The 23,428-nt window shown below is 41.3% G+C and overlaps 1 protein-coding gene across 3 annotated transcripts in view; it reads right to left on the reverse strand.

The window, feature by feature from the left end:
- The window catches only part of GDA (guanine deaminase), a 53,668-nt gene that overhangs the window by 12,445 nt on the left and 17,795 nt on the right, over nt 1-23,428 (reverse strand). Inside the window, exons 4-8 of one of the 3 annotated variants that reach the window (XM_037901834.2) lie at nt 22,355-22,442; nt 12,036-12,141; nt 9,241-9,268; nt 7,120-7,227; nt 1,275-1,382 (exon numbers count right to left, since the gene is read on the reverse strand). In XM_037901834.2, the coding sequence (XP_037757762.1) occupies nt 1,275-1,382; nt 7,120-7,227; nt 9,241-9,268; nt 12,036-12,141; nt 22,355-22,442 (438 nt within the window). The remainder of the gene's footprint in view (nt 1-1,274; nt 1,383-7,119; nt 7,228-9,240; nt 9,269-12,035; nt 12,142-22,354; nt 22,443-23,428) is intronic. The other 2 variants (XM_037901835.2, XM_043547020.1) reach the window with 2 other exon arrangements.

Consider the following 23,428-nt stretch of genomic DNA (forward strand, 5'->3'; position numbering starts at 1 on the left):
AGTAAAACACAATGACATGTTGTTTTAGAAATTTTTACTCTTTAATTATGATTAGTTTTAAAGGAACAATTTATAGAGCAAGGAGTCTTGTGTCAGAAAGCACTGTTTGGTTCCTAGATTTTCCATAGGAATATTCAGTGCTTTACATAACAGTACAACAGGGCAGGGATATGTACTTTAGTAAGTCCTGTTTTATCATTAGTCAGCCTTGATCTGTGGTATTGTCAGGTGCATAACAGCTTATTGTGCATAGACTTTATCATTGTATGATAAGGGATGTTAATACTGCATTATAAACTAGTAATTTTATATTTATTTGTCTAATAAAAATGCTATGTAGATGTGTACACTTGGAGGAGGCTTCCCAAGGCACAAAGTTCAGTGCCTCATTCCCAATGTCTTTCCAACTGCCCTTTGTGCCTTGGAAAATCTCCCCCTAAGATTTTAAATGTTTGACAATTTTAAGAAATGTATGCATATTTCTGCCCCAAATGTACATGTTAATATAAACCTAATAGTAACACTAAACACAACTGTATCCACTGATAAAGCAGAAGTTGACATTGCACCCTTAAAATATAGTTTGGAAAACATCACACACCCAAGATGTGTGTGAAAAACTGGGGATTTATATTGCCACTAGTTCAAACACACACGTAGATAAACAAGTTTTCATGCAACTTATTAGGAATTTGTAAACATCATTTGAAATATCTTGAAATTGCATGTCTACTACTCAGTGGGAAAAAAAGCGCAGGTGGGACAGGAGCTAGTAATAAAAATTAAAAATGTGCAATTCATATAGTTTTAAAATGAAGTGGATCATACACAAGTCAATAGGCCAAACCCTCAGGCAGCAGAAAGGGGTAGGAAAACTACAGGAGCAGGGTAGCTGGAGATTTCTCTGGGGAAATCCCCAAATGCTGCATAGACAGTTCTAAACCATCTGCTCCTGTCCCTTCTCCACCCCACTTCTCTAGGGGGCCATTACAAACCAGATTGGGAGCACAAATTGTCTTTACCTTTGTCCTCTCCTAAAGAGTGCTGAGCATAGCTCTGGCACACCTGACTATTTAAAGCTTTTATTGTCTGTGATCAGTAACTATCTCTATAGTAAATCATAGTTACATTATCTTCTCTCAGATTTCATTGCATCTCCTTGGACGTACAGCAATGCAACTCAGTCAAGCCTGAGGGCAGTGAATAAAATTCACCAGTATATTGTCCATATTGATAAATCTCATAACCTATACTATAGAGTGTTCCATAACTACCTTGCTTGTAAGTAGCTTGTTTTTATCATATAAATCAGTATAATTTTTATAGGCAGGAAACATTTGCTTCACAAGTTTGATTTCTCCATCATTCTCGCTTATATGACTCTGTAAGGGGGGAAAAAAACAGTAATCAGTATTTGCTTTTTTATTTAGATTTAAACAATACAAACTGACCATACAAATACTCTGGGTGGCCTAAGAGTTAACTAGACTTGCAACTATGATGCTGGCAGATCAGGTGTCGGTTCATGCCAAAGCCCCAAACCTCAGTGAACACTGACAAAGAGATAGCTGGAAACCAGTCTGGCTTACTTGTGCGTTAGCATTGTTAAGATAAATATCAGAGTTGTAAGAATGTGTTTGGTGATTAGGTCTTATGAATAGTGCAGGATGCTGCATGTATTGATCTCTCTCATAACCTCTGTAGTACGTCCTTTGCATTGTAAACGTCTGTAATTGTGTAACTCACCGAACAGGAAAGAAGCATTAATTAGTGTAAAGTGCTGGTCATGCAGACAAGAGGGCCTTTGAAACCAAAGGAGCCATTGTAAGACATCACAATGCCAAAGACTTTGTTGATTGCCTTCCCCACTCATATGAAGAGGAATCAGGGGCCAACACTTGTTCTATCAGTTTGGACTCTGGGGAAAAGGGAATGAAAATCCCTGATAAGGAGAAACTGGATCTTTATGCTATCTAGAGTCTGAGGAGCAAAGATTCCTAAACATAAGCAAGAGATCCCCATGCTGTTTGGCATGGGTCAGCCTCAAAGGACATGTAGAGCTGCTTATTATAGAAGACCATATTACCTTTTTAAATCTAAGACTGGTACTCATTTGTGTGCATTTGTTTCCTATTTTAATCTTGTAAATAACTCTCATTTCTTTTCTTAATTAATAAATCTTTAGTTAGTTCATTACAGGACGAGTTACAAGCATTCTTACTGGTGTGAGATCTAAGGTGCAAAATTGACCTGGGCTAAGTGACTGGCCCTTTGGGACTGGAAGTAACCTGAATATTTTTTGTCTTTTGGTGTAAAAAGTGACTATCTGTCACAAAGACAAGCTTGCCTGGGTGGCAAGAGAGATCAGAATGCCCAAGGGTACCGTCTGCGACCTCACGTTAAGGCTGTATAGTGCCTGAGGAGTTTACACTAGTTACTGGGTGGATGAAATCTAAGTACAGAACATGCAACCATTTGGGATTTCTGTCCTTTTTTGAGGGTCTGCACTGACATTGGCACTCATGGTCATGAGCCACTCCAGACAGCATGACAACAATCACAGAACGATGGCTAGACACTTTGTGCTCCTCTACTAGTGCAAAGCAATTCTAAACCTGTGGACTCTGTCTCTGGAAGGTCTCCCCACCACAGGAGAAATCCTCAGATGGCACAGCACCAGTATAGCAGCTCCTACACTCCTCTTTTCCTAAACTTGGCATGTGTGGGACCAGGAAAAGGGGGTATGGCTGGGGTATCCAAGCACCAGGAGCGCAAGTACGGTGGTACCCTCCAGTACCCCAAGAGATTTCTATTCAGTATGGGGTACCGGAAAGACGTGGGGCTGCCAGATGGCCCCACGCCGGCAACTCCGCACCTTCCCCCCACCCCCACAGAGCTGTGTAGCCCTGCTGGAGGTCATGTCTGGGGTGGGCGGGGCTGCGCTCTGCTCCTTTCCCCGCTGCCGCAGCAGGGAAAGGAGCAGAACGCAGCTATGGCATTCATTCTTAACAGCACAATACATATGCTAACAAACTTAAACCAAGGCTTTGTTTAAGTTTGCTAGCATATGTACTGCTGTTTTACGTAGGTCAGGAACAAGTCAAAGGCACAGGAGTTGGTCATTCGTGTCTTCCACCCACAAACAGTGCTATTAAGAAGCTGACTGAAATCAGTATGGGCACAGAATTAAAGGACTTAAGTGGCCTGGTTGACTGGATAAATGAAAGATGCATTTTTGGGCAGCAGCTCTTGTGGTTTTGCAGGCTGAGCAGCCTCTGTCCCTCCATATCTGGCTACATGCCTTTGGGGTTTGTTTACTATTCCGCATGTGACAGCTCTGCTGCTATTGTTTCCAGATGTGACCTTCATGTTCTGGAAAAATGTCTGATGATGAAGCTGGCACTACAAGATGAATCTAATACCAAACAATAAAATAGGGGAAATATGTAGGTCTCTGTCTAGAATAATATACAAGGGAGTTCAATCTAATTATGCAACAAGAAAATTTAGCTAACCTGTAGTGAAAAAAAATAAATTTCCCCTTGTAACACTTGGAGCTATGTTAGACCAAATATAGGGCTGAAATACTGGGGGAATTATTGTATATAAGCCACTGTCTAGAAACAATGCACTATACCTGGCTAAAAGAGAGAACTCAAAGATCAAGAATGATTCTCCTATAAATCTTCCCTCCTTTCATTTCCTCTCCTTTTCTCCATTCATATCTTCCTTCCCTCTCTGCTCCTTCCCTTATCTGTATCCTTGTGTGCGGTAGATGTGACAGTTTTATTTTTTGTATCTTTCCATTTCTAGGAATTTTTCACATCTGCAGAGCTCATTGCCTGTTTTGTTCCCAGAGGTGCTCAGTGTCCATAAACCAGGAGACATACACAGACTTTGTTCTCCCATGAAGATTTTATTTTTGTTGTTTTCCTTTGTCAAAAGTAAAACTCATTTGAGGTTGAAAAAATGTATGCTTTATTCTTTGTATGTGGAAGCATAGTATCCCCTTTTATAGTGGAGTGAGATTTGAACAAAGTTCCAACAGATGGAAAATGAGTTGCATTTTACAGCTGGCCTCAGTGTGTTTAAGCATTAACCTGAATGAGTGCCAGTATGCCTTCACTGACTACGTTCAAAGGTGCAGTCACACCTGAACAGCTAAAAATTAACCTTGCCCTTTTAGGCTAAACAGAGTCATGTCACTGGCTCCATCTCTGTTGTTACATAAGAAATATCAAAACTCCAGTGGGGCATGGTGCTGGCACATATGGTCTCAGGTACGTGGTGTGATTTTTTTTCAGAATCACTTTTGGAAATAGTCATGTACGTGAAATAGCTGGTACTTATGGTTGTGCTATTTCTATGTATGTATATTCATCTTGGTATCTGAAGTTATGAATATTAGCTATGTTTACTACATGTTTGTTCCTGTGGTAATGCCCACAAGGTATTTAGCCAGCACATGAAGGGACAAGTCAAGTCGAATGGCCCATTAAGGAACACTTAGCTCAAAATGGACCCTGGAAAACACCTGTCTACATTTAATGGTCTTTTCCTGTCAACGTTGTAACTACAATATGGGTGGGGGTGATGGACATGTAACTTGCCCATGTGACTCCAAACACCATCTTTCACAGTGAGAACAGATTTCCCTTCACTTGGCAGAAGCTAAAAGGTCCTGAAAACATCTCCATTTTGCCTCTTTCCTGCTCAAGCCTCTGGACTATGAAATATACTAATGGGCGCATTCTAACCAAGGGACTGAGGTCCTTCCAATGATTTGGAAGCAACCAGAGACTTGACTTAAGCCAGCAGTTTATTCCATCACTGCTACAAATCTGATCCAAGAACTTGGCAATCATTTTGTGCTTAATTCCTTTAACCAGAGCCATCCCTAGGGTTGCCAAGCCAGCTCCTTTCAGCTGGCTAAATCCACAATCCCAGCAGCCGGACTCGAACTCTCAGCCTCCCTCCGGAAAGGTAAAGCAGTTGCATTTCCACTAGGCAGCTTTGCTTTCCTAGTGTCTGGTGGAGAGCAATACTCAGATAAAGGCAAGATGGCAGAAGCTTAGTTTGGACATAAGGGAGGCACTGATAGTGTGTTAAGGGAAAGTGGGGTGATTGTCCTTCCTATCCTTCTTTCATTTAAGAAGTTTTCAATTTGGGGATCCTCAATGACACCTGGAAGTACAGGTAGCACCAGGAGCCCAAAGCATTATTTTACAACTGCATCTGTTTAACAGATGCAGTTGTAAAATTTTAGGCAGGTATGGGGGCTGTCAGAGGGGGCAGGAAGAGCGTGGGGGCCCCAGGCTGGGGGTGGGGAGGAATCACATGGAGGGTCATGTGGGGAGGTCATGTGCCCCACCCCCTGTATCCCTCCCATGAGTGCAGTACCGGCAAGAAATGATTTCTACTTGCATCGCTGCCCAGCACAGCAATCCCAGATGCCACAATAGCCCCTCAAGGTCACTGGTGGTTGGCAAATGTTAAAGCAGCACTTTGGACCAGTGGGATAAGGAGAGAAGTGCCAGACCAACACAGACTAGATCCAGGTTCAGGGCAGCACAAAGGAGACCTTTGCCCCCACTTCCTCTGATCTGCTGTGTACTTCTCTGGTGTGGTTAAGAATCTCATCCATTCTGTGCTGTCTCTGGAACATATGTTTCCAATATTTACAAATATCCCTTCTTGGAATGTTAAATAACCCAAAAGTAGTTTGAGTATACTATGTAATTAAGACTATGTAACCAAAAAGTGTCTGCCAGCTGTAAGCTTTAAAAAGCACTTTAATTCTAAATTGCAGGAACTTAATGACACAGTAAGATGCACTTCTCTTTTAACAATGTTAAATTAAGATGCTTTGAATACAAAGGTTCATTCTTTTCTGTGCTGAGATCTGCTTTGTGCAAGAGAAATGAGGAGCTATTGGTTATAGTTCTCCAGGATGATCTCACCTATGCCAGAGCTGGCACAGGGATATAGCAGCAACATTAAACAAACAATTGGTTATGGTCCCCAAAGACCATGCACCAGCTGGCATTGCAGAAGCACACAGTGGTCCAGCTATGACCCCCTCCCCCCAGCCCACTCCCTGTGTTGGAGAGTGCAGGGGGCTGACAAGTTCAGTGGAATTTAAAGACAGGCTCAAAGTTAAGTGTTTTGCTCAATTGGGCAGTATGACAGATATGGCAATTTCCTGCAATATCTTTGGGAGATCTTATTGAATTAAGTTTATGTATCTTTGAAGTTCATTGTGTTAAATGCAAAGGTTATGTATGTAAGGGCCTCAGTGATCAACAGACTACATTGAACAATGTGGCAGACAAGAATGAACTTTTGAGAAAATGCATGTGAAGTGGATTTCCTGGGAAATATCTAGGGGGAAGTTAATGAAAATCCCCACCCCTGCCTCTGGTTATGCAAAATCCCAGCCCTGTGAAGCTATGCCCTGAGGAAAGAGAGACTGTCTGCCTATTACCTGTTCACAGGGTCCCAAGCTCAAAGGTCCAAACTGTATAAAGGAGTGACTCACATATTTATAGGTGTGCTTGTTCTGAGCTAACAGCTGAAAACCGTTGGTGGGGTTTGAAGGACTGACCACTGGCCAGACCCCATGTTGGAGAAGGGGGGTGATCTTTGGTAAGCTTATCAGTTTGCGTGTATGTTCCTTTATTGTTTTAATACGTTTTCCCTGTAATGCTTTTACCTTAAGAATAAACGTGCTTGCTTAGAAAAGGCGATTGGTAACTTCTAACTGTGGGCAATTACACGGTATATAGCCTTGGAGGAGAAATCAAAGCAAGCCTCGTTAGGCAATCTGACTTGCTGGGGAATTCACAGAGTAGGCAGGGAACTGCACAGCCTGGTAAAACCCCAGTCAGGAGAGACAGACACACATGTATCCATCCGAGACAGGTGAGCTGAGGATCTGGGAGTCTAGTGTGGGTGCCCTTGCTGGGCCGTGAGAACGAATACAGGTGTAGTTGCCCTGAACTATAAAAGGCAATATCAGATAAACAGTGAAGCTTTTGAAACTGATTTCTCATGAATATTTCCTGACCTGTGAGTTTTCTCCCAGTGAAAAAAGTTATTTAGACAGCTCACAAATCCTACCTGCACATGAATATCATGAGCCTTCGCAAAGTCACCAAGTCTACTCAGCAACTCCTCAGTGCAGGAAGGTCCAAAACGAGGCGTCACTATGGGTTGTACCTTTTGATACTGAAAATATTCAAATTGCATACTTGAGATTGCAAATAAGAATCCGTATATCAGGGCCAAGAGTGCACTGACCCTCTAGCTTATATGATGATGAAAAAGGAGTGGGCTTTATTTTGTATTGTTTTCTTTTCCTACTGCATCCATTGCTCATATGAATGAATCTTTATACAGCAATTTTCTGATTTTTATTACAACCATTGTCACAGGAATAGAGAATCAAAGTTTTTTCAGTAAGTCATTTTAGTGGACTATAAAGATTTTTTCTATAAGCAACCTTCCCTGAAATCACTGAGATTTTAACTGGACTGGAAGAATATATTCATGTCCATTGTCTAAAGGCAGCCATGCATTGGCCAGTAAGGGGTGAATTAGGTAATTTAATAGGCCTTTCCCATCTCTGATTTCTATAATTCAGATTGTGCCACTAAGCGTGTCTACACTACAATAAAATACCCGGCGCATGGCCACTCGCGCTCGTGAAGCTTGGACTGGGGGGCTATAAAATAGTAATGCAGACATTTGGGCGCAGGTCGTGGGGTCTCAGAGCCCGGGCTCCAGCCCAAGCCTGAATGTCTACACTGCTATTTCTAGTCAGGCAGCTTAAGCCCTGTGAGTGCAAGCCAGCTGACTCAGGCTCTTGGACTTGGTGCCACAGGTTTTTTATCACCGTGTAGACATGACTTAAGACACAGCTTGAAGTAGGGGTTGATGCAGGCTGCAGGTAGTTCCAGGAAGCACCGGATTTCCTGTGCCTTCCTCTTGTTCCAGTTTCTCCACTCTATGCAGGTGCATTGGCTACAATCTGGCTCCTGGCTTCTATAGACAGGAAGATTAGTGAGATGACCAGACATATTAAGCAAGGAAGGCATTTGTGACCTATAATATACAGGAAGTCAGACTATAATATGATCTACTGGTCCCTTCTGGCCTTAAACTCTAGGCCTCTAAGACAACTGTACTCAACAAAGTAGAATTAGCCATTAAATTTAAGCACGGCATTTTGGGTTGAAGATTGCCAACAGAATAGCAAATAGCATAACATTCACATAACAGTCAAACTGCAGCTGGGCAAGTGCCTGGCAACTACTGTTCTCCCTGATGGCCCTCACGTGCAGCATGCCAGCCTGTCGCTGTGCATGCGACACCACTAGAGAAAGTGCCAGATGTTTTGGCCTGCAGTCTCTTCACCTCAGCTCCCAGCTGCAGTTTGAAAATCAGGTCACTGATTTAGGTAAGTAAATATGGATTTAGGTGCCTAACTTTAGGCATCAAGTTTGAAATCTTGGCAACAAGTGTCATACAAACGAAACCACTGAAAAAAGAATTGTAACAAGGAAAAGCCGTAACATTCCTTGACTATAGCAACAGTGCCATAAAATATATCTGCAGTTTTTCTTTAGAATCTTCTTCACACACATGACCAAATGTACTGATCCAAAAAACTAATGTGGAAAAGGATTATTAACTGCAGTGTAAAGTTGTGGCACCATACTGCCATTATCTTAAAACACAACTATTTTTTCTGAGTTAAACAAAGATTTCTCTTCATAGCATGGTTTATAAACAGTGAAATGATTTATTAGCTTATTTCTTCCTATGACCATAGAATTGTTCTTTGTAGGAAGCTGAGCAGTTTTTAAGAAAATAAAAATTATTTTTCAAAGTATAGTATTCTGCAGTGCCCTGACCAAACAATATTGAATGTATGGTGTCACACTGACATTTGCCAACTCAAACCCACAGCTCCCAAACAGGTTTGTGCAGATTCAGGATTTAATTGGTCATTGAATCTATGTTTACTGATTTGTCACTAGCGTTAACAATTTTATTCATTCAAACTGGATTGTTTTCTTCCAAATCTTTATTTTATTTCCATAGAAAAAACGGAATGCAAAAGTGAATATAAACAAAGAAGTGAATTTTTGCCTTTTCATTTCAGAGCAAATAGGGGAAAAAAGTACATGACAGTATGTAAGTTATGCTGCTGATAAAAAAAAAAGCAACTCTACTTACTTTCTTTTCTAGTAGTTCTCTAACAAACCTGAAGGGGAGAAAAGTAAAACCAGTATTACAAATTAAGAAATCTAGGAAAAATATTTACCTTTAATGTTTTATTAAGTGTTTCACATGTGAATCAGTTTTACGTAGAAAGTTGAAAATGGTAAGGGCCACTTTCTGAGTCAGTGTAATCAGCATAAATCTATTGAAGTCAGCGGAACTACACCAATTTTCACCAGCTGAGAATCCGGCCCTAAATATGCAGAAGTTTTATCACTTGTAGTAGTTAACCTCAGACATGTGGTAATTACTCTGTGTTCTCACTGGAAACCAAATACATGTTATACTAAATCAATGGAAAGCATGATTATATGCTATAGCAGCCCTATTAAAAAAAGACATCTTAATTTTGGCTGCACATGAATTTAAATCAGAGCATAGAATCTATTCTATTATTTAAAATCCTATTTTTAGAACTTTGCAATATTTTATGCTTCATTTACAGTAGTTACATATATTGAGATTTAAACTGATAGACGGTCTATCCTTCATTCACTTAACATGCCCAGAGGGGTATCCTTTTATTTTCCAGGGAGCATTTATGTACATTTTAGAGTATGCAATATTTACACATTTGAAAACATAATGTGGATTTATTTGTTCCATTCAAAACAATAGAGTAGAGCACAAGTGTCTCTACAAATATATATATATTTTTAAAATCAGGTCAGGACATTAGAGATGAGCAAAAGCTGGCCCCCAGATCATACCATGTCCCCACATTTTGGAAGGTGGGAGTATTCTGAGGGCCTGTGATGCAGGGAGACAGGATTCTCATGTTCCTGGGGGCCCACCAGTGGGTGTCAGGGTGGCGGCAGAAAAGGTCCTTGGTGTCTAGAGGTTCACCAGGGACAGAGGTTCTTGCAAATCTTGGACAGTTCAGGGGTTTACACAGAAAACTGAAACCAATCAGTTTCATCTACTGTAGTTTCAGGTTTAAATACAGTTTTTTTTATCAAGACTTCAGACTTTCCCACCTACTTTCCTCCCAGTTCTGCCCACTTACCACTTTCTCTCCACACTTTTTGGTACAAGATAAATGCAAGGTATTTATATATCACCTCCATATATGTGATCGAAACAATTCGCTGTAAGTTATTGGAATCTATGTGATAAATTATGGGACTATGTGGTAAACCACATTTATTTCATTCTTTTGACTTCCTTACCTAACTATGCTCACGAATTTACCGCTAATATTCTAAAACTCTGAGCAGTTCTCAAATCGTGACCATATTTTAAAAAAAATTAAGTTGAACATGCCAAAAAAAGTTTCCTTTTTTAATAGAAAGGAAGAGTTTTTTTCCCACAGTTCATGGCTGAAGTCCAGGTCACACAAAAGCAAACCTTCCACGCTGGACACAGCTATTTTATCCATGAGAGCTGGAATTCCTCTTTTCCAAAATTATAGAGCATCCATTCTTATTATAGTCCTGAGATACTGAATCTCATACATGACAAGAATGTACAGAAAAGCTGTTTTAGATCATTCTGATGTTTTAAACAAGAACCAGAACTAAAGGTCCTCTCACTCTAATGCAGCAGTTCTCAACCTGTGGCCCAATTAGCACACAGCTGTGGCCCAACTCAGCTGGGTGCTCAAGGCAAGCCCGCATGGCGGAGTCCGGATTCCTGGCTGCCCAGCACAGTGGGGTCCAGGCTGCCCCGCCGCCCAGCGTGGCGGGGTCGGGGTCAGGTCGGGGCTGCCAGCCCGCCCCACATGGCGGGAGTCCAGGGTTGAGGCTGCCGGCTGGCCCCACAGGGTCAAGGGCAGCCAGCTGGCCCCACGTGGTGGGGGGTCCGGGATCTGAGGCAGGCAGCCCCCCGGCTCTACACAGCGGGGGTCGGGATCCGGGCTACTGCTGACCTACCACTCAGCCCCTGCGGCCCAGGTAATACAATGTGGGACACATATGCAGCTCACAATGATAAATAAGTTGAGAACCGCTGCTCTAATGCCTATACTTCTGCAGTTGGTACTAAGGAAACCTGGGTGAACAGCCAAGGGAAAAAAAACATTAGTACAATACTAATACCAGTTTTTAAACCTTTTTTTAAAAAAATACCTCTTCTTTAAATATATGCCATTTAAAAAAAAAATCCATGAAAATTTGTAGTGGTAAAAAGATTTTACTAGCATTCACCTGGGATAACCTACGTAAGTAATGTGGAAATTCCAAACTCACTCCACAAAATATTTAGATTGCTGTATGTTACATTATCCTGTATTCCCAATATGGTCCTGATCCTGTAAAACACTTAAGCATGTGTGTGACTACTCATATGAGTAAAATTACACATTTGCTCAAGTACTTGCAGGGTAGTGACCTGTACATTCACAAAATGGCTCCCAGATCAGCATGCATCCATTTTCCCAATCTGGTGCCCAATCTAATTCATTATTGTATCAGGTCCTTCATGTTAAACCTCAGCCTTTTCAGAAGAGTCATTAAAAGAAGCATGTATACTCATGAATTCATACATGTGCACTGTATGGATCAGATTCTTCTCCCATTTACACTGCTGTAAATTAGGAGCAATTCCACTGATGCAGATTTGTTGCATTAGTGGAAAACTGGTATGAGAGGAGAATCGGATGTTTGTTTTTGTTGTTTTTTTAAAGGATGAATAAAAGTTACTTCCTACACCTTAAAGTTTTAGGCTTAATTCTTAACTAGCCTTCCTGTGCTCTCTCACTTTTATTAAAAATACAATTTTTAAAGATAATACTATCAGTATAATCATTTTACCTTTCTGTCTCCTTGACAGATTCATCAGTGCTTTCCTTGTATTCTGGAACAAATTCATTGAGATCCATGCAAACTTTGCCAACAAATGCTCGCTGACCAAATTTATCTGTGAAATGTATAACAGAATAAAACTCAAAATCAGTTGTTTTCCAAACAAACTGCTAGCAAGATCTGCACTTAAAACCACAGTAACAAATTCTGGCCCAGATAACTTCATCTAAGAGTGAACAGTGCCCATGTTCTTTTCTTCATCTTTAGACTGAGACTTTTTAGCCTAAAAGGAAAATATTTTGAGAAAGTAATGAGCAACAGAGATTTAAATGGAAACTCTGAACATTACCCTAGTACTTGCTACTGAAAACATTATAAATAAGGGCTAGATTGTGCCAGTTACACATAGTCCAGAGTGCAAAACTGCTGAAGGAAGAGCACTGGCAGGCAGACTGCCTCCCAGAATTCCCCAACCCACTCAAGGATCATGCATGCCACCACAACCGTTTGTGGCTTGCAGCCTGCTCCTTCCTGTATGTCATCTGCCTGCACAGGTCAGTTGGAGGTCACAGCCTACCTTCCTGTCCCTTTTGGGCAGTGCTTAATTTGTAACGAAAGAGATGCTGGGGCTCTAGCAATTTTTTTACATTCATAACTGGTGCAGCAAGCCCAGAGGTGCCAGGGCTAGGAATTGCCAAGCCTAGAGGTGCCAGGGCTCAGCCCTGGCAAAAATTAAGCACTGCTTTTGGAGCACTGTGCATCCATTAGGAATTGGGGAATGACTGTAATTCTGCCTGGATTTTCCATGGGCCACACCAGGGTGGTTGAAAGAGGAGTCTTTGTCTTCCCCCCACTGCTGCACACTTCCAAAAGAGCCAGGCAGAATCTAGTCATTAGTGACCACCCTGTTGCTGTCTTCATTGGCATGGCAATTCTCCAAAGAGGGCCATATTATTGAAGGTTAACGTACCCCCCCCATCCATATTACATATCATTTGAAAGCTTATTTTATGTACATTTACAAGAGGTATAATGTGGAACTGTCCAGCTGTGCTGTAGGCGAAGTGAAACAATGGTACCCAGAATGAGAGCATGACATTTTTGCACAGTTCCAGAAACACTGCAGCATGACTATGACTACAGTTTTTCTGTTTAATTTAAACACCAGATTAAGGTGTTAAAATTATAGGTCAAAGATACCAAATGACAATACATTAAAAGATCTTTTTGGGTTTTTGCATGGGCAAGCGTTGTTGTTTGCCAGAAACGAAGAAGTTGTTTGGCATCTGCAATATGCAATTTTGCAATATACTAATACAGTGGTTCTCAACTTATTTATTACTGGGGGCCCGGAACTCAGACCCCACCACGCAGGCTGGCCTGTAGCACACAGCTGAGCTGGGTCACAGCTGTGTGCTAACTGGGCCACATGCAGCCTGTGGGTTGAGAACCGCACTATTAGCATGAAATGCTTTCACATCATATATTCTTAATTGTCAAAGTACCTCACAGTGATTATAATAGTTTTTTATATTTTCAGTTGATATTTTCTGACCAGATCAGTCTCATACTGAAGGTTGTGTACCCAAGCAGTAGATTGTGCTCCGACAGTTTATACTGCATAGTGGGTAGATATAGATGTATGTGAATTACTAATGCAATGCTTCCATTTGTAAGTTTTTGTACATACAATGTAGCATCTAGTCTGCCTAACAGAAGGTTTTAAACTGTAATTTCCTAGGCATACAAGACTAGCCTTTGAAATATTCTAAAAAATTAGCTTTTTAGTTCAATGACACTTATGCACAGTTCAGTATTCGTATTAGAGATGACAATACACAGCTACAATCAAAATGCTCACTAATCAAAAATGACCATTTTGATACTGACATAAAAATATAAGAATGGCCATACTGGGTCAAACTAATGGTCCATCTACCCAATACCCTGTCTTCCGACAGTGTCAAATATCAGACACTTTAGAGGGAATGAATAGAACAGAGCAATTATCAAATGATCCACATTCCCTGTTATCCAGTCCCAGCATCTGGCTGTCAGAGGCTTAGGAACGCTGACAGCATGGGGTTGCATCTCTGACCATCATGGCTAATAGCCACTGATGTACTGTATCCTCAATTAACTTATCTAAATCTTTTTTGAATACAGTTATAGTTTTGGACTTTACAACATCCTCCAGCAATGAGTTCCACAGATTGACTGTGCATTGTGTGAAGAAGTATATCCTTTTGTTGTTTTAAACCTGCTACCTGTTAATTTCATTAGGTGATCCCTGGTTCCTGTGTTATGTGAAGGGGTAAATAATGCCTCCTTATTCACTTTTTCCACATCCTTAATGATTTTATAGACCTCTAATCATGTCCCCCCTTTTGTCGACTCTTTCCCAAGCTGAACAGTCCCAGTCTTTTTCATCTCTCCTCATACAGAAGCTGTTCCATACCCTTAATCATTTTTGTTGCCCTTCTTTGTAACTTTTCGATTTCTAATATATCTTTTTTTGAGATGGGCTGACCAGAACTGCACACAATATTTAAGGTGTGGGCATAACATGAATTTATATAGTATCATTATGATATTTTGTCTTATTTATCCCTTTCCTAATGGTTCCTAACATTCTGTTAGCTTTTTTGTCTGCTGCTGCACATTGAGCAGATGTTTTCAGAGAATTATCCATAATGATTCCAAGATCTTTCTTTAGTGGTAACAGCCAATTTTGACCCAATTATGTATGTATAGTTGTGATTATATTTTCCAATGTGCATTACTTTGCATTTATCAACATTGAATTTCATCTGCCATTTTGTTGCCCAGTCACCCAGTGTAGTGAGATCCCTTTGTAGTCTGCTTTGGATTTAACTATTTTGACTAATTTTGTATCATCTGCAAATTTTGCCACCTCACTGTTGACCTTTTTTTTTAGATCATTTGTGAATATGTTGAGCAGCACTGGTCCTAGTACAGACCCCTGGGGGACATCACTATTTACCTCTCTCCATTCTGAAAACTGACCATTTATTCCTATCCTTTTGGTTCTTGTCTTTTAACTAGTTTCTGATCGAGGACAAGATCATCCCTCTTATCCCTTGACAGCTTAGTTTGCTGAAGAGCCTTTGGTGAGGGACCTTGTCAAAGGCTTTCTGAAAGTCCAAGTACACTGTATCCACTGAATCATCCTTGCCCATGTGTTTTTGACCCTCTCAAAGAATTCTAGTAGATTGGTGAGGCATGATTTTCCCTTTACAAAAGCCATGTTGACTCTTTGCCAACAAATCATGTTATTGATGTCTGATAATTCTGTTCTTTATTATGGTTTCAACTAGTTTGCCTAGTACTGAAGTTAGGTTTACTGGCCTGTAATTGCCAGGATCACCTCTGGAGCCTTTTTCAAAAACTGGCATCACATTAGCAATCCTCCAGTCATCTGGCACAGAAGCCGATTTAAATGATAGATTACATATCACACTTAGTAGTTATGCAATTTCATATTTGAGTTCTGTAGCGAGGAGGTGGCCTCCCTCACAGGCAGAAGTGGAGGGGACACCACAAGCCACCTGGTGGGTGGAACCAGGAGGGCCATGCCCTACATGCTAGAAGCAGAGGGGTAGGACAGGAAGGGGAAATATAAAAAGTCAGCCCAGCCCAGCCCAGCCACTCAGTCTGGAGGGAGCTGCCAAAGGAGACAGATGCATCTTCCCCGCTGCTGGAGTCGGAAGTCAGGGAGAACTGCTGCTGCCATGAGGACCAGTCTGACCTTCCAGAGAGCCCTGTCACTCCCAATGCTGAAGAGCTACTACCACTACCCTTGACAGAATATCCTGAGGAGACTGAGGGGGAGAATAGGAAGCAGCCCAGGGGAGCCAGACTACCATCTGGCTATGGTGACGCCAGAAACACAGTCAGTGTGTTTCAGGTGGATTCCCGGCTGACCCAGTTGCAGACCACTCTTCCACTGTTAGGGCCCTGGGCTGGGATGCGGTGGAGTTAGGTGGGCCCGCATCCCCACTACCATCCCACCCCTAGGGTGGCAGTAATCCCCCTCCTTAGCCCAAGATGCCTGTGCTCCTCGAGCGTCCCTACTGGAGCCCCAGCGACGGTGCTTGGTGCTTGCCCTCGTACTTGAGCCCCACAGACTGTGTTTGGTGCTCACTCCTGCTGGAGCCCCACTTAAAGGCGGGGTGAATAAACTGCTACAGCTCTGCCTGACTGCAGGCCACAGCCCAGCCTGTTTACAGCCCTGCCCTGCTTGAAGGCCAGGCCCCCTTGAAAATCAGTAATTCTCACCTTTTTTTCTTTGCTTGGAAAAGACGCTAGCAGACTAAGGAGGAGGCATGGCCTCTGTCAGAGGCAGAAGCGGAGGGACAGCCATGCCAGCTTACAAGTTCCTTCAGAACTCTTGGGTAAATACCATCTGTTCATGGTGACTTATTACTGTAAATCAATTTGTTCCAAAAAATCCTCAATTGACACCTCAGTCTGGGACAATTTCTCAGATTTGTCACCTAAAAAGAATGGCTCAGGTGTGGAATCTCCTTCACATCCTCTGCAGTAAAGACTGGTGCAAAGAATTCATTTAGCTTCTCCTCAAAAGCCTTTTCTTCCTTGAGTGCTCCTTTAGCACCTCGATCATCCAACGGCCCCAGTGATTGTTTGGGAGGCTTCCTGCTTTTGCTGTACTTAAAATTGTTTTTGCTGTTCGTTTTTTAATCTTTGGCTAGTTGCTGTTCAAATTCTTTTTTGGCCTGTGTAATTACCTCTTTTACACTTGACTTGCCAGAGTTTATGCTCCTTTTCCTATTTCCTCAGTAGGATTTGATTTCCAATTTTTAAAGGATGCCTTTTTGCCTCCAGCTGCCTCTTTTACTCTGTTGTTTACCCATAGTGGCATTGTTTTGGTTCTCTATTTTTTTAATTTAATTCAAGTCTCTATTATGGTGTTTTTAAAAAGTTTCCATGCAGCTTGCAGGCATTTCACTCTTGTGACTGTTCCTTTTAATTTCCATTTAACTAGCTTCCTCATTTTGGTGTAGTTCCCCTTTCTGAAATTAAATGCTATCGTGGAGGATTTCTTTGGTTTTCCCCCCTCCTCAAGAAAGACGTTACATTTAATTATTGTATGGTCACCTGTTACTGAGCGGTTCAGCTATATTCACCTCTGAACCAGATCCTGTGCTCCTCGTAGGACTAAATCAAGAACTGCCTCTCCCCCCTTGTGTGCTCCATGACTGTTGCTCCAAGAAGCAGTCATAATGGGGTCTGGAAACTTTGTTTCTGCATCCTAACGTGAGGTGACATGTGCGCAGTCAATAGAAGGATAATTGAAATCCCCCTTATTATTGAGTTTTCTATTTTTATAGCCACTCTTATCTCCCGGAGCATTTCACCATCACCATTCTGGTCAGATGGTCTGCAGTATATTCCTACTACTATACTCTTATTATTCAAGCTTGGGATTTCTAACCATAGAGATTCTATGGTATAGTTTGGTTCATAGAGATCTAATTTAGCACAAATCTCTATGCTTGTATAAAAAGAAGAATAGTGCTGGTGGTGGTAATGTTACCAATATACTTTGGGAATTCTACCTCCACAAGGAATTACAGTCTATGAAGACACACAGGATACAAGCCCCTTAAAAGCCTAGATCAAAGAGAAAAGATTCCCCTTAAACTCTGGAAAAATGTGTTTTTCAAGAAAATCAAAACAATGAAAAACTGTCAAAAGCCACCAGTGCTGGATAGAATTCTGACAGCAGAAACCAGGAGACATGAATTGTATTGGCGGCTACTGAATGAGTTTTCTAGTTTAGATGCTGCATCATCAAGACTTTGTCACAGGGGCTGCTTTCAGAAATACACAAGTAATTTGTATTTGGCACATGTCAGAATTGAACCACTGGGGGGAGGAAACAGACTCTGAATCTGATCAGAGAGCATCACGTTCATCTGCTTCATGGCCACCAGAGCAAGCACATCCTCCAGCAATTGATCCTGTTGCATTGTTTGCTTGAAAAAAAAAAACAGACAAACTCCATAAAATTGAAACAGTTGAGAGAGCAATCTAAGGGAGGTAGCACTTCAAAGAGGAGATATGTTCTGCAGAATATCTGTGGAAGACTTGTTTGCTAAGGATGCAGTTTATCACTCAGTGGTTTTCTTCCTACTTAAGTAAAATGAATCTTAAAGCAAAATCATCTAATTACACTGCAACAATAATCACCTTATGGCACTGAATTTATCAGCTAACGAGAGAGACGTACATAAGATCATTGTCTAACTATAAGGTGGTTCTTCTGTCTATGCTACTACAAAGATATAAAGCCCTACTTTCCTCAGACAACAGTAACTCAGTGAAAACAGCAGAGGGAGACAGTGCCAGACAGGATCTAAGTTTGGATATAAGAAATAACAGGTGAACGGTAGATGCCCTGTGCTTCTATGGAAAAAGTTTCTAAACATGGCATCCAAAAAGCAGTCACTTGTAAAATTCCTCTGTGAATATTTAGTTCAAAAATGCACCCGAGAGTGTAGGAGCACATCCAACCCAAACACTTCTCTTTGTTGGAGGCTTTTCCAATGGTAAAGTAGCAAAGTCCATCACTACTAGAGGTGCTGAAGAAGCCCAAGACTTGTACAGTACTCAACAGGCAGTGGACACAAGGATGCTTCTGCATGCTATATGTTCCAATATGGCTTTTGGGTCTCTTGGTGTCAAAGGGACCATAGTGATTATTAGGTCACCTGACACAGATGTTTTAGTGCTTCCAGGTCACTACTTTCCAAAAATGGAACACATAGATAACATGTGTATTGAACCAGGCACCATTACCAGCACACTTGACAAGCATCACTTCATACTTGTTCACGCAATTTGTGACACATTCACTCCTGATTTCTGCAACAGACTTCCTGCAGTACACTTCTCCGTCATCCCTATTTGGTATTGGGGGGGGCGGAGGGGGAATTGTGTTTAATGTCAAAATGAAAGGAGCTTACTGCTTCTGAGATCTTACCAAATCGGGACAGAGTGATGGACAAGCTGCGCTTTCTGTAGTGAGGAAGTAGGTAGTGGTTCTGTATGACTACAGCAAGAAAGAAAAGGAGCTCCACAGGGACCTGAATTGCTTGCGCCTCAATGTAGCTGCCGAAAAGGACAAGTCACTGGCCAAACTCCCACCACATGAGGACAAAAAATTATCTTGGCAAATACCAAATATGGTATCCACAGTTCTGGTTCTGTCCTTTTGTATTTGCAGTTTGTTTTTGCAGCCATGATCACTATTAAAGCAGCTCTTGCTCAAATCCCAACCCAAATAGCCCTTCCTAACCATTAAAAAACTCACGACTTCCATGAGGCAGATGGCACTCTAAGGGCTTGTCTACACGTGAAATGCTACAGCAGCACCACTATAGTGTCTCACTGTAGACACTACCTACACTGAGGGGAGGGGTTCTCCCCTCCGTGTAAGTAATCCATCGTCCGAAGAGGCAGTAGCTAGGTTAACAGAATTCTTCCATCAACCTCACGCCATCTACACTTGGGGTTAGATCAGCTTACCTACGCCACTCAGGGGTGTGGATTTTTCAAGTCCCTGACTGACACAGTAAAGTCAACTTACTTGTCCAGTGTAGATCTGACCTAAGTCAGCAAAATCATCTTGGACTCCCACTGGTCTGTTTCCATCCAGTCTTTGCCTATTTAGACCCCAGTTCTGGAAAGGATTTAAACATGTGCTTAAGTCCATCCCTATTCAGCATAGCACTTAATCAAAGACTAAACTTCAGGCAGCTGCTTAAGTCCCACTGAAGTCAATGGAAGGTAATCATGTGCCTAAATATAGCATGTGCTTAAATGCTGTGCTGAATAAGGGGCCTGATCTCTGCTGAATTAGGGCCTTAGATTGTAAACTCTTAGGAGCAAAAGACATGTCTCTGTGTGTGTCTTGTACAGTACTGAAAACGATGTTGGTGCTTATCAAGTAATAATGAGATCAAGCAAACCCTCTACATATTGTCATTTTGAGCACTTACATTTTCACAGAGTAATACCATACAAATCCTATATTTGGTTTAATATACAGTTTGTCTGTGATGTAGAAGTAAATGTAGCATCTGCATCCTCAAACAAGACCGTATTTAAACATCTCTGAAAAGGTCAGCCATAACAGGGCACGACTTGTTATATACCTTGAGTCATTTTCAATTAAAAATGAAACAAGAGCGTTCATAACTGGGTTGAAGTCTATGCCCCTTTTTTGAGGGGCACTCAAACTTAAGATTTCACAAAATAATGAATAATCAGATAAGACTGTGGGCCACATGAGTCTCTTGTTTTATTCCACTGGCTTATCTTTGACATTGCTCCTGGAAAATTATATTAATCCTTTAATCAAGGCCAAATAGCTACACATATTGAGAAAGGGAAGTTGGACACTGATATGCAAAAATGAGCATACAATTGTGTGCTGATATTTGCATGTGCAATTACCATAAATGCACATATAAACAGGGCATTTGTACAGATGACTCGCCAGTTAGGGCCTGATTCACCAAAGTTTAACGTTATACAGTTTCACACTTGGTTACCAAAATTTTGTTGGCTCACATTATTTTGCTCCATTTGCATGGGATCTCTACTATATGCAAAATTAATGGTAATGGCCCCTTTCACTCATTCCACTAGGAATATGTTCATCATGGTCACAAAAGTTCACATGCTTAATGTTCCTAGGTGTTAAGGAAAGAGCCAAGAGTATATTCCACATTTATTGCATGCAAACTGTATCAGAACAAATCCATCATGCTGTCTAAAGTGTTCAGTTCATACAAAGTCATTACTCTGATTTGTTTTGAATTGGAACTGAGGCTGAATTTTGTCCTTATGAAAAAAGAAGACTAACACCACCACAGGATTTGCACGTCATCATATGGGCAAGTGTTATACAAAAGTGTCTGCCCAAAGACATTTCAGGCGTGGGCCTTCAGAGCACAGAGAATCAGTTCTACGTTTGAATTGCACATTCACATGACATTTGCAAATGCAAACCAGTTTAGATTTTGTTTGCGTGTGCAAAAGCACAGCTGTAACTTCAGAAGTCAGCCTGAGGGCACACTGAAAATGTGCTTCTGCACAATAAGCCACCTCACAGGAAAAAATATGAAAACATTACAAAAACAAGGAAGTAAAATATTTATTCAGACCATTGGAATTTGTAAACTTGTATTTCAGTAACTGCAGTCAGGTAAATAGTTCTCCTTTGCCCCAGCTGAGGTTTCCCCAACACTGGGCATCCTGGTGGCAGACATATGCACTGACCCGTGCCTCCTGTGCATGGGAGCTCCTTAGCCAAGAGGCTAAGTACACCAAGGCCAGTACATCAAGAGACATAACTGACCATTCTCACTTGGTGGAGGAGGGAGTGAAGATCCCAGCAAAGCCCCTCTCCCCGCTAAGCCAAGGGAAAGAATCAAGATCCTGCCTCAGCTCCCCTTCCCCAGGCCTAGTTGCAGGGAAGGGGAAAATCCTTGTGCACCTCTCACTTACCCCTTTCTCAGGATTGATGACTCCAACCATTCAAAAATCATGAGTACAGTCTAAACCCGCCCACGAGATTGTTTTAAAGCTAGTCAATATTTTTAACCCAATGAGACAAACAAATATTCGGTTCTTTTTTTCCTGTCTTCAGGTTTCTTAGCCTTCACGGGTTATTCGTGTCAAGTTTTCTCCACAAGCAGAAGGGCTAGAAACTTACTTTTTAAAAATGAAAGCTGAGATTCTCACAAAAATCACTTGATTTTGGAAACTGAGGATTTAAGAAAGATTCCAAGTTATCGCAAGCCATGCAATAACATAGTGGGAGCTGACAACATTGCTTTCCCTGTGGATTGGAGAGAAGAGCTTGGTGCAGCTCCCTCTCTCCAGATTTGAGGGGTGAGTAAAGATCTTGGCACTGACCCCCACCCCAATGCCTGAGTGGGATAGGGAGCAAAGATATTGGCTGTTTCTCCTGCCGTTTAGGCATAGGATCTTCCAGCACCCAAGCAGCAACAGAGCAGGAGCAGCAGAGCCACATAAAGAGATGAGTGATGTACTAGTTGATTTGGGAGCTACAATTGTTTACTGGGACATGGGGTGGCAGTGGTGGTAATTAATGGAGCAGAGGGTAAATGGGAGACAATGAGTGGGAGAGGGATTGAACAATTGAGCAAGGATAGTTGGATTTCAGGGAGAGAATAAATAGAGGGGCAGATTCTTAACTGGTATAAATCAGCATAGCTGCATTGATTTGAGCAAACTCACTCTTACGTTCTTACCTATAATTTCAGCAAGTAGCAAAGAAGCAGCTGTGTGAATTGTTGCAAAGTAGCATGCTGTAGTCGTGCCATTCTTTAGCGTTCTTCTCTATAAAAAGAATTCAGTTTTGAGCTGTATGAAAAAAAAGTGTCACATTGCCAAAATGACAGAACATGCAATCAGTGGTTTTAATCCGCAAGATGGCTCTACAGAATTTTGCACTGACTTGGACTGAAAGAGAAGTGAGGAGCAAAAAAAATACTAATTTTATAGCCAATTCTTATTAATGTATTTAAAGGGAAAACTACGGCTGATATACTTATCAGTTCAAAACTGTAACAGTTCCCTTCATCCCACAACGTGTCCTTTGGATTCATGTCCTCCCTCGATGGTAAACTGCAAGAAGACTATAAACATCTGCTTCAGGGAGTAGGTATCTCTTAAGGAAGCTGCAGTGAGGTGAGGCCTCTACTCAAGAAATCAATGTGTGATGCTGACAATACACTACCTAATCCTTCATCTTTGGGTCAAATCATAGAGAAACCGTATACAGGTATAGTCTCCCTGAAGTAGATGTTGATAGTCTCCTTTGGCTTGGGGTTGTGCAGCAGTCACTGGCTTTACTTGTGTTGATTGCATTTTAAATTTTGGCAAAGGTGCCTGGAGCCTAGGATAGGTGATATATATGTTAATTGCTGCCTATCATGTGATGAAATGAGTTCTGATGTAAGCAACTAGGCAAAAAGACATATATACATTATGGATAATTTGACTGAATTTATACTTAGACAGTCTTAACTGAGAAGTTCACAACTATTTCATATTATTTTTATGGACTTTTACAACTGTTGAAGTAGGAACTATCTTGGTGATGCACATTATAATAAAGGGCTATCTAGATTCTTATATTTGTCCCCATCACAGTAGTATCTTACTTTTTAGCAAAGTACACATTTAATAAAGGTGAGACAACATTGTCAATTAAATGCTGTTTTACTGAGAAACACATATTGACAAAGTCCACAAAGCTGGTATTTTCAAGTAACAGACTTGTGCAATAAGTTACTTTTTCATTCATATTACAATTTTAGTGG

The sequence above is a fragment of the Chelonia mydas genome, chromosome 5, assembly GCF_015237465.2.
Source record: "Chelonia mydas isolate rCheMyd1 chromosome 5, rCheMyd1.pri.v2, whole genome shotgun sequence".
In the NCBI taxonomy this organism is placed as follows: Eukaryota; Metazoa; Chordata; order Testudines; family Cheloniidae; genus Chelonia; species Chelonia mydas.